The sequence below is a fragment of the Squalius cephalus genome (genome assembly GCF_949319135.1).
Source record: "Squalius cephalus genome assembly, chromosome: 5".
Taxonomy (NCBI): Eukaryota; Metazoa; Chordata; class Actinopteri; order Cypriniformes; family Leuciscidae; genus Squalius; species Squalius cephalus.
In genome coordinates this window covers 23,166,417-23,178,214 of record NC_137126.1, presented here as the reverse complement: position 1 = coordinate 23,178,214, position 11,798 = coordinate 23,166,417, and the positions used below count along the sequence as shown (strand labels likewise).

Here is an 11,798-nt window from a genome sequence, read left to right as displayed (position 1 = left end):
TAATGAAAATGTGTTTGAAATGTTTTGAATCGAAATATTCACCACTTAAATATTCAACCATGCTGAATTTCAGCCCATAAAAATTCAAGCTCTAAAAATACAATGCATTCAAATGCAAGTATGGTTAATGCAATGCATTTTTTTTTTTTCAAGTAGTGCAGTTCAACAGGCTTTTTTGTTTCAAAAACATTTGGCATTATTTTACTTCCATGGAAACTCATATTCGCACCTTGAATGTTTCTTGCATTAAGTGTACATGGGTTGGTCACTGTTTTCATTCCAAATTTGCTGTAAAGGCAAGAGGGACAGTTATACAGAAGAACACTGCTTTTGAACCTGAAACAGTGGTCTCAGATCCAAATGGTTATGTGATTGTGTCCGGAATTTTACAAACCATCCCAGTTGTTTTAGCATGCATATACTGTATGGTCCCAATTGGGACAACAGAACATATTTTGTTTTTCTATCACCAGCTGTAACACAGTAAATACTCTGGTTATCATTCTGTTCTCATTTTCATCTGTTATATCAAATTGCTTACCTGTCTGTCCCGTTTCTATTACACTGCAAAATAAACCTGTTACTCACCATATTGCTGTCGTCATGCCTGGTCTTTCCTGACAACAATATTGAATAGGTCTTCAAAACATACCACGTTGTCCAACTCTGCCAGACTTTTAGAGTTCTATACTAAACAGATTGGCCTGTTAGATTCCTGGAGATCAAGGTTTCTAATTAGTAAAGTCTTTTCTTTCTTTTCACATGGTCATTGTTCATACTCGCAGATAGGGTTTTTTTTTTTTTTTTTTTTTTTTTTTGGATAATAGAATGATGCAATCTGTCAATTCCTGTGACTATCATAGTAGTCATTTCCGATCATGCCACCACCTCTTTGGATTTTTAGGTTTTAACAAGCCAAAACTTATTTAAAACAATGGACAGTTCAAATTTACTTTCTGATAACATCTTCAAAGATTTCCTCACATCTCATAAATCTATATTTTAAAATAAATGACAATGTTTCTATTAGCAGCAACACACTGTGGGAGGCATTCAAAGCCTTCACGCGTAGACACATATTTGCATGTCTGTCAGTTACGGAGATTTGAGAATACCAGGATGGCAGAAATATCAGACCAACTTTCTAAACTGGACCTCCAATATTATCTGACTCCTTCACCCACAACTTCATAAAAAAAAATATTCTGAGTATAACTTACTTCTTACTCGCAAAGTTTAAAAGTTGAGTGCTAGGTAGCATTTACATTTTTTGAATTTGGGACAGTGAAAAAGTAAATGTTAAGCTTACTTGAATATCAAAGTGAAAGCTAATATCTCTTTCCAAGAGATTTTTAGCCTTCTTCTTAATACCAAGCTCAATTCTGAAGTAAGATCTTGACTAATTTAGATCAACTAATATTCGAATGTGAGGTTCTAAATATAACCTATAAAATGTTCACAAAAGCTGTTCCTGTAGATCACTGTAAGTTTGAATCACTGCTTTCTAAACGTTTTAGTGTTTTAGCTGTCAAGCTGTGTCATGGGGTCAAAGGGAAAGCCAGAGTCTTGTTTGCATTTAAACATTTACATAACTGTCTGTTTTTACTGAAGTTAATTTTTGACTATGCACACTTTTGTCTCTTGTAAATCTGCAATGCAGAGGCAGTTCCTAATTTGATCTTGAAATTATCACATTATTACCTGTGGTAAAATATGAGGAACACAGCTCTCATTTTAATTATTGCTTTAATAGTTCCAGCTTTGCTTGCTGACAAAGGTAGGAAGATCAGACTTCATCTAATTTAAGGGTATTTCACATGCTGTATTTCCACAGTGGTAAAAGGTCAAATCATTTTTGGCTCATTGTCAATATATCTCAGTTTAAATGTTTAATATTGGCACTTACATGGTGAATTTGTGTTAACAATGTTAGATTAAATCTTAAGATTAAGTCAGCATATGCATTGAAATGATGTAATATCTGTTGTGTGCAGGTAGAGAGCTAGAGCTGATTAGTAAATTAGCCATATAGGGACAATAAATAGTAAATTATAGCTAATGACAGCTATGTTGATTGGTGCATTTGTCCTTATTTTTTATGCATTTATTCTTCATTGTATTTTTGTATCTCTACAGGGAAGAATTATACCAAAGAAAATGTTTGCCAAGAGCTCAAAGCCATTGGAATTGAAAAATTCAAAGAAATGCAAGTATAAAGTTATTTTAGGATTTACAAAATTCTTAGTCTCAACCACAGTTTATGGATATATAAATTCACTGCTGCTTTATATGCTCAAAATATATGGTTCTCACGTATAAGGTTCTTAAAAATTAGTTTTAACAATTATTTTGTTAATTATAGCTTAATTCCATTCACTTTTGTCAACAGAATAGGCTATCCCTGCATTTCTGTTTGATGTATAGAAAAAAGAAAAAAGAGGAGATTCTTTGAACATGCTTGCATAAGTTATGTTTCTCGTCAATCCTTCTGCAGGTTCACTGTCCTCTACAGTCAAAAGTTCCCGAATGGCACATTCGAGGAGGTGAATTGTGTGGCAGATGAAATGACCAAGCTTGCAGAAAAATGCTGCAAAGATGATGCCAGTCCTGACTGCTATGATAAAGGAGTAAGTGGTTGTCCTTTACGATAATTACATATTTTGTGGCTAAATGCAATTTAGTGACAAACCAAACTCCATTCAAATGAATCCCAGGTGTCAGGGAAAAGCTATGCAAATACAAATCTACAAGCCATTAGATAAAACGTCTCAGGTTACGACTGTAACCCTAGTTCCCTGAGAAGGGAACGAGATGATGCGTCAATGATGTGATTACGTCTGAAGCACTTATGTCAACTAGTCCAATAGAAAGTATGAACGTCACAGGCGGGTGACGTCATGACCAGGAAAGGATAAAAGCACATCCGGTGCAACCGGCGCTAGCTTCTAGAGCCGAAGCAAAGTCGATCACAGGGATGCAGGAAGTATGGCAGGGCGACGCATCGTCTCGTTCCCTTCTCAGGGAACTAGGGTTACAGTCGTAACCTGAGATGTTCCCTTTCGAGGGAACTCGCAATGTGTCAATGACGCTTTGGGAACGAGAATACCCAACACGCCAGACTTACAATTGCCTGAAATAAAAACTGTCGGCAACCTAAGTATAAAGCACCTGAGAACCTGGGGCAGCAACCAGGTCCAGGCTATAAAACCTCACGAATGTGAGTGGCGAGGACCAACCTGCCGCATACTAGGGTTGGGAATCGTAAGACATTTTCCGGTTCCGATTCCGGTTCCGCCAGACGATTCCGGTTTAGGAATAAGATTGCATGGGTGTTTGAATCGAGATCGAAATCATCTCTCTCTCTCTCTCTCTCTCTCTCTCTCTCTCTCAAAACGTATATGAGTAGAGCGAGTGCTTTTATTACTATTTTAATATTCATGAGGTGAGTTTGAGACGTCGCTATTACAGGATAAGCTCCCAGCACTTTGCCCACACATTGGCCCAGAACCGTTTTTGGAACCGAAACTTAGGAATTTCGCACGGTTCCGGTATTTTTCAAAAAACACTACCGGTTCTGGATAAGAACCGGTTTTTGGTTCCCAACCCTACGCATCACAAACCTCCTGAAGAGAAACCCCAGATAATAAGGCTTCAGAGGCCGCCATACCCCTAATAGAATGAGCTCTGACCACCAAAGGGCATGGCTGGACAGAGGACTCATAGGCAAGAGAGATAGCCTCAACTATCCACTTACTAATTGTTTGCTTAGAGGCTGGAAGACCTTTCTTAGGTGATCCAAAGCAGACAAATAACTGATCAGATTTTCTCCACGGGGCAGCCCTGTGGACATAAGTGTCCAGTGCTCACACTGATATGAGATTCAGTTTTTCCCGGTCCGAAGATGTAAAAGGAGGAGGACAGAAAGCCTGCAGCACAATAGGCCTCGGAATATTGGTTGGCACCTTAGGGACGTATCCCTGTTTAGGGTATAAAAATGCCTTGACCCATCCCGGGTGCAAATTCAAGGCAGGTGGGAGAAACCGAAAGGGCCTGAAGGTCTCCGACTCTTTTGAGGGACGAAATCGCTAGAAGAAATATGGTCTTGAATGTCAGAAATTTGTCAGAAATGTCAGAAATCGAAGGGAGCCCCTGAAAGGCCTTCCAGAACTATTGCCAGGTCCCAAGCCGGAACCCTAGTGCGAGTTGCAGGCCTCAGCCTCAAGGTGCCACGAAGGAAACGTATGACCAGGGGGTCTCGACCCAATGATGTACCACCCACCGGGGCGTGGAAGCGTAGACCTTTAAGGTAGAAGGACATAAACCTGATGCAAAGCGATCTTGGAGAAACTCAAGTACTGTACTAACTGAACAGTTAACTGGATCCCACTGACGCTGGTGACACCAATAAGTGACACCAACACTCTCCACTTTAATGCATATAATTTTCTTGTAGATGGAGCTCTGGAGCTGAGAATGGTCTCAACAACCTCAGTTGAGAGACCATTCTCTATAAGTTGGGCCCCCTCAGAGGCCAAACCCATAGTTTCCAAATCTCTGGTCAGGGGTGAAATATTGTGTCCCCTGCCTGAGACAGAAGGTCTCTCCTGATCGGGATCTCCAAGGGAGGGCCGTCAAGGAGATAAATTAGGTCCGCAAACCAAAATTCGACTCGGCCTGCATGGTGCTACTTAGCAGTAGACTTATTCCGTCCCAGCGGACTCTCTCCAGAACTCCTGGGAGCAGAGCAACAAGGGGAAAAACGTACAGACGTAGTCTCGGCCACGTCTGTACCAAAGCGTCCAGCCCCATCGGGACTGGATGAGTGAGAGAGAACCATAGTGGACAGTGCGTCATGTACTGAGACACGAACAAATACACTTCCACTTGACCGTAAGATTCCCATATCTGCTCCACCACCTCGGGGTGAAGTCTCCAATCCCCTGGCCTCAGCCCCTGCCTTGACAGGGTGTCTGCTCCTATATTTTGGCACCCTGGGATATATACTGCCCTCAGGGATAGTATCTTCCCTAGGGACCACAGGAGGATCTGGTGCGCCAGTTTGCAGAGTGGACGCGAACGCAGACCCCCCTGACGATTTATGTAAGAGACCACCGATATGTTGTCTGTACGGACAAGCACATGATGGCCCCTTTGATCTGGGAGGAAATGTTTCAATGCATTGAAGACTGCCATCATCTCCAGGCAGTTTATGTGCCAAGAAAGATGATGACTCCTCCACAGACCCTGAGCTGTGCGGCCTTCCATTACCGCTCCCCAGCCGGTGAGGGAAGCATCTGTAGAAATAGAAACTCGATGGCAAAGAGCTCCCAACACCGGACCTTGGGATAGGTGTCCAGGTTACAGAGTACAGCGTTTCCTCCATATAACCAAGGCGCAGAGACACCACCACGTGATCTCGATCGTACGAAGTGGGTTTCCCCTCGGGGAGAACCCTCTGGTTCTGAGCCACCACTGTAAGTGTCTCATGTACAGTTGGCCAAAGGGTATCGCATTGAACGCTGCTGCCATGAGGCCCAACAGTTTCTCGAACTGTTTCACAGTGCGTGACTGGCCTAGCTTCAACTCTTTCGTGGCTGTGAGGATAGCAGCTATACGAACGAGCAATAGATTGGCTCGCATCGTGACTGAATCCCATACCACACCAAGGAAAGTGCTACACTGTAGTGGAGAAAGCCCACTCTTCTTGGCATTGAGTCTCAACCCCAATTTCTTTATGTGAGCGAGGACGACATCTCGATGCCTAACTGCTCTGATTCCGCCAGAATTAGCCAGTCGTCGATGTAGTTCAGAATGCGTATGCCCTGCAGCCTGAGCGGGGCCTGAGCTGCATCTAAGCACTTTGTGAACGTGCGGGGTGATAGAGCTAGACCAAATGGAAGCACCCGATATTGGTATTCTTTGCCCCCAAAATAAACCCTCAGGAACTTCCTGTGTTGAGGGAGGATGGAGACATGGAAGTAAGCGTCTTTTAAATCTATCATGACAAACCAGTCCTCGGATCTGATTTGGGTCACGATCTGTTTGAGTGTGAACATCTTGAACTTGAGTTTCATGACTGCACGATTCAACAAACGAAGATCTGAAATGGGACACAACCCCCCATCCTTTTTTGGAACAATAAAGTAGCGGCTGTAAAACCCTGATTATCTGTCGGGCGAGTACACCTGCTCTATAGCTCCCTTCGCTAATAGAGACTCTACTTCTTGCTCCATTACCAGAGCCTGCTTGGGATGTACTAACGTGGGTAGCACCCCGTTGTAACGAGGTGGAGAACCAAACTGGATTCTGTAACCTTTCTCTATTATATGCAGGACCCAAGGAGATATATTCGGCAGATTCTTCCACTAAGAAAATCTACTAAGGGTACCAGTCTCTCGAGACTGGCCTCTGGTGTTAATGTAACAGCCCCTTCGGTGCCCTGAAACATCCTGGCAGGAAACAACCGAATTGACTGTTTTTGAACCCCCCTCAGAGGGTGCGAGTCTGACGCAACGTCGAGTTGACGTTGAGCCAAGAGCTCGCTGGAGACCGCTGCACCCCGAGGCTCCAAGGGTGGCGGGGTTGGCAGAACGGCCCCCTGAGGACCCCGAAATGGAACGGGCACCGTGAACAGAGGTTAACACCGCTCCACCCCGGCTGGGGCTGTCCTCAATGGTCTGACGCTGGTGGCGTCAGGACCTCTTTTGAGCCGAAGCCTTCTTCGCCATAAGAACGGTCCTCAGATCCAGCTTAGGCTTAGAAGACTTCGGCTGAGAGTGTCGGCTCGGTCCCCATGATTTACTAGGGGGAGCCCGAGATGCAACACTCTCTTTCTACTGTGCACGATATGAAGTGCTCTGTTGAGGATGCACACGCCCAGCATCCTCAGGGGCTTTGACTCGGCAAGGGAGAAACTTCTTAAATGCCTTTCATTGTTTCTTAGTCTCTTGAAACCGTTCAACGACTGTATTCACTGAGTCGCCAAAAAGACCAGATGGTGAAATAGGGGCATCTAACAAAAAAGCTTGATCTTTTTCTTTTATTTCTGCTAGATTTAGCCATAAATGTCTCTCAGTAGCTACGAGGGCTGCCATAGACCGCCCAATAGCGCAAGCGGTCTCATCGTAGCCCTGAGAGAAAGCTCTGTAGCCCGACGAAGTTCTCGAATTTCATCAGGAATGACTCCCTCACTCTTGTCAATATCCCCCAACAGGTCTGCCTGATTGGCTTGAAGCACTGCCATTTTGTGCAGGCAGACTCCAGCTTGACCCGCTGCTGTATAAGCTTTGCCCACCAAACTAGATGTATTTTTTAGCGGTTTAGTGGGCAACACGGGCGCCTTCAAGGACGATGCTGACCCAGGAGACAAATAGCTCGCGAGCGTCTGTTCCGCTGGGGACATCGACCCATAACCATATTCCTTCAGTCCCCTTATATCTGAATATGTGTGCACCTGGGGACTGAAGAGACGTGAAGAATATGGCTTATTCCACGATCTACATAGCTCACTATGCAGATCGAGAAAGAATGGATGTGCCCGTGAGGGAGATGATAAATTAGATGGTAAAAAGTGCTCGTTAAGCTTGCTCTTAGGACGAGTGCCTTTTCTCTCTGCTGGCTAGTCAATCTTTAATTTATCAACTGCACGAGTTATCACCTCCACTAGCTCATCATATGCAGGGGAAGGAGATGGCAAATCTTCTTCCCTTATGTTTGTGTCACTAGCCACACTTAGTACATCTACCTCCTCAGAGGTAGAGCACTGAAGCATGGGGCTCTCTTCCCGGGCGGAAGAAGCCGCAGGGCAGGCTTCCAACATCGGCAAGAGAGCACTGGATCCCCCGGGTAAGGGAGGAGATAAGGCAGAGCCCGTCTCCAACCCCGCCGAGAGATCCATTTGCGAACCTCAGGAATGCATTCTCCGTGCTGCCTCGGCAACAGCGGGTCCTGCACCCCAAGGTTCGCGAGCCTGACCACTCTCATCAAACATGGACAGGCGGGAGCGGAGCATGCGGAGTGGGAGACGCTCACAATGCTGACAGTCAGCCCCCTCGAAGGCTGACATAGCATGCTCCACTCCCAAACAAACTACACAAAGATCGTGTGTATCCCCACCCGTAAGGAAACGAGGGCAGGGAGAAGCACACGACTTGAATAGTTGTTTTGCTATAATATAGATAGTGACAGACAAACAATAAATATACAGACAGTTTTGACAGAGTGCTTTGCTGAGGCACAAAAGCTAGCGCCGGTTGCACAGGATGTGCTTTTATCCTTTCCTGGTGTTGTGTCCTCTCTATCTATTGTATTGCTATAGTATCATGTCCACTAGGTGGCACTGATGTGTTTACATGTTCAACTGATGTAAGAGCTGTGAAGAAAAGAGAGTAAAGAAAATGCTAAGCTACTGCTCGTGTCTGTCTGCGTTTTATCCATTCCTACTCCAACTTAACAAGTGTCAATGAGAATGTTAAGATGGCCCTGCTCTCTCTACAACCCCCAGTAGCATTCCTGGAATGCCCAGGTGAACCAAAACTGTCCTTTGATGCATGGGAAAAGTTATTTCAGAACTACCTGCTTGCGATCGGCGGAGAAGAGTTTTCTGCCGAGAGAAAGAGAGCACTGCTCATACACTGCTTAGGAACAGAAGGGCAACGAATCTACAATACATTGCCTCTTACTGCTGATACATACGATGGATCGTTACAATAACTGAAACAGTTCTTTTCTCCTAAGCTGAATGTGGTTTCAGAGAGATATCGCTTCAGACAACGCGCTCAAGCCGTGGGTGAGTCCACTGATCATTACGTTCCAGCGCTGCGCGAACTAGTGAAAACATACGCTTTTGGAAATATTGAGCATGAAATGATCCATGATCAGATTGTGGAAAAAACGTCCATGCCTCAAATTCGTGAAAGACTGTTACTAGAGCAAGATTTAACCCTTGAAAAGATGATAGCTATTGCAAGACAAATTGAATCGGCAGTAGCAGACGCCAAAGTCATAGCTGACGGGGAATCAAAACAAGTAGCAGCGATTCAGAGGCAAGAAAAGACACGAATGCTCAAAAATAAAACAAGGATTAAGTAGAAGGAGGATAAACATGTGAAGGGACAGCAGTAGTGTTACCGTTGTGGTTCTGCTAACCACCTCGCAAATAAGTCATGTCCTGCTAAAGACTGCAAATGTAGAACATGTGGAAAATTCGGACATTTCTCAAAGGTGTGTAAGACAGCATCAAAGTCAGTTAATGAAGTATGCTTGCCTGAAGTGACAGTACTGTGTGTGAATGACTGCCATACAGATGATGGAGCTCCAGTGGGTACTTTTACCATAGCCACACCCACATCTCCTATACAGACTTGTACCATTAGGATGATGGTGGATACAGGGTCTGGTGCATCAATTCTACCACAACACATATTCAAAGAATACTTCAGCTCATGTGTTCTGTCACCACCGAAAGTGCAGCTTTTGACTTACTCAAAGGGGAACATACCTGTGTGTGGTTCCCTGAGACTGAATGTGACATATTACGGAAAGACTGTTGCTGGTGAGTTTAACATTGTCAAAAAAGGAACTCCTCTCATTGGACGTGACTTATGTAAAGCACTGGACATTGAGATTAAGGGTGGTCGCTTGATTGAACCTGCTACTCACTGTGCAATGCTTCAATCATCCAGCATTTCACTTGTTTCTGCTGATAGTCCTGTTTCCGTACCAACTGGCGCTGGATTTGGATGCGCTAAAAAACCTAACAAGGCGGTGGTACAAGACAGTCACCCCCTACCACTGATCGAAGACATACTGTCTGAGTTGCATGGATCAGTGATGTTCTCTTCTCTTGACCTCAAAAATCCATACCACCAAGTACAATTACACGAGGAGAGTAGAGGACTTACTGCTTTCATTACCCATGAAGGCCTATATCAGTTTTGTAGAGTACCATATGGACTGTGTTCGGCACCATCTGCTTTTCAACGAATGATGACCATGATCTTAAAAGGCCTTGATGGTGTACAGTGTTACTTGGAAGATGTGATTGTCCATGGTGCGTCCGAAGCCATTCATAATGCAAATCTCAAAGCTGTTCTGCACAGGATCAGTGAGGCTGGGTTGAAACTGAATACAGAAAAGTGTAAGTTCAACTTGACAACACTTAGTTTTCTTGGATACAGACTCTCAGCTGATGGTCTGCATGCAGATGATGCTCATGTTACTGCAATTATAAAAATGCCCCCTCCTACTGATGCAGCTACACTACGGTTGTTTCTGGGTCTTAGTGCCTGGTACAGTAAGTTCGTGCCTGCCTATGCTACTCTGGTTGAGCCAATGAGAGCCTTACTCCATAAAGACTGTGAATTCCACTGGAATACTGCAGCACAAGAAAGTTTTGATAGAGTCAAACAGGCAATAGTGGATAGCCCTGCTCTTTCCTTATTCAATCCCAATCACAGTACAATCCTCTCCTGTGACGCCTCAGACTATGGTGTGGGTGCTGTCTTGACTCAGCTGGATGACACAGGAACAGAAAGAACCATTGCTTTTGCTTCACGTTCCTTGTCTGATGCTGAACGAAAATACTCAAATATTTTCGTTACATAAAAATGTTTCCTTTCATAATTTATAACAAACAATTTTTGTTTATTTATAAAGTTTTATTAAAGGAGATTTTCAAAGAATTATTTTGCCACAATGGCGCCCCCTGCCGTCCGGCGCCCTTATGCACTGCATACACTTACCCCATTTTTGCGCCACAGGGTATGAGCTGTTGGCAGTGATTGCATCGTGGTTTGTTTGTCGGGTTGTCTCACAGGGTTTTATGGGTTTATTTAGTTAAAGAGTGGACTGAGGAGCATTAGTGATGACACACTGAAGGAAAGCAGCACACATTTTTGAAGTCACCACCAGTGTGGTGATGATAATAATAATAATAATAATAATAATAATACATTTTATTTATAATGCGCTTTTCTAAACCCCAAAGCGCTACAGACCGTAAAAGCAAATAAAATACAGAAGTATAAGAGTAATACAGAAATAATCATTACAGTACAACACAGTAAAATACTAATCATGACAGTTTATAAGCAATTTTAAACTGGCTAATGTGGGAGCATCTCTAACAATAGAGGAAGTGCATTCCATAACCTGGGTGCAGCAACAGAGAAAGCTCTCTCCCCCATAGATTTTAATCTACAGGGAGGCTGCTGAAGACTAAGTGAATCAGTAGACCGATGGGTACGCGAAGCTGCGTGCAGGTTGACTAAGTCACAGATATAAGAAGGGGCTATTTCGTGCATAGCTTGTATGTTAGTGTGAGAGTTTTAAAAGCAATACGCGACTGAACAGGAAGCCAATGCAAGCTATAGACCTTATGTAGCCTCGCCCCTCAGCGCTGCGCTCGTTGTCTTTTGACTTCCGGTCTGTATTTTCACAGCGATTTTGCGTGTTTATTAATGAACGGCTCGTTTTAAAATCTTCCCGGTCGACTGACATTTGTCAAGTCATCTGCTTTAAACATTACAGTCCTCATGATAACATTCGTTAACTTTACATTAAGTAAATCCACTTCAAAAGCTAATTACTCCTGGACAGCAATGCCATATAAATATACAGAGTGACCGCAAAAATGGAAGTTAAAAGACAATATTCTAAAGATGGCGGCGCCCTCGTTTATCTGGCGCATAAGGTCTATAAAGCACGGCTGTAATGTGCTGACATGGTGAAGTAAGCACACGTGCTGCTGAATTCTGGATGTACTGCAGCCGTTTTATAGATTTAGCAGGTAAACCAAC

General features: G+C 43.8%; 1 protein-coding gene across 2 annotated transcripts in view; it reads left to right on the top strand.

Annotated features, from left to right (window-relative positions):
• The first annotated feature begins 1,604 nt into the window (after positions 1–1,604).
• gc (GC vitamin D binding protein) overlaps positions 1,605–11,798 on the top strand; it is a 31,290-nt gene continuing 21,096 nt past the window's right edge. Inside the window, exons 1-3 of one of the 2 annotated variants that reach the window (XM_079871580.1) lie at positions 1,605–1,777; positions 2,137–2,206; positions 2,495–2,627. In XM_079871580.1, coding sequence (XP_079727706.1) covers positions 1,714–1,777; positions 2,137–2,206; positions 2,495–2,627 — 267 coding nt within the window. In that variant the 5' untranslated portion in view covers positions 1,605–1,713. The remainder of the gene's footprint in view (positions 1,778–2,136; positions 2,207–2,494; positions 2,628–11,798) is intronic. The other variant, XM_079871579.1, reaches the window with a different exon arrangement.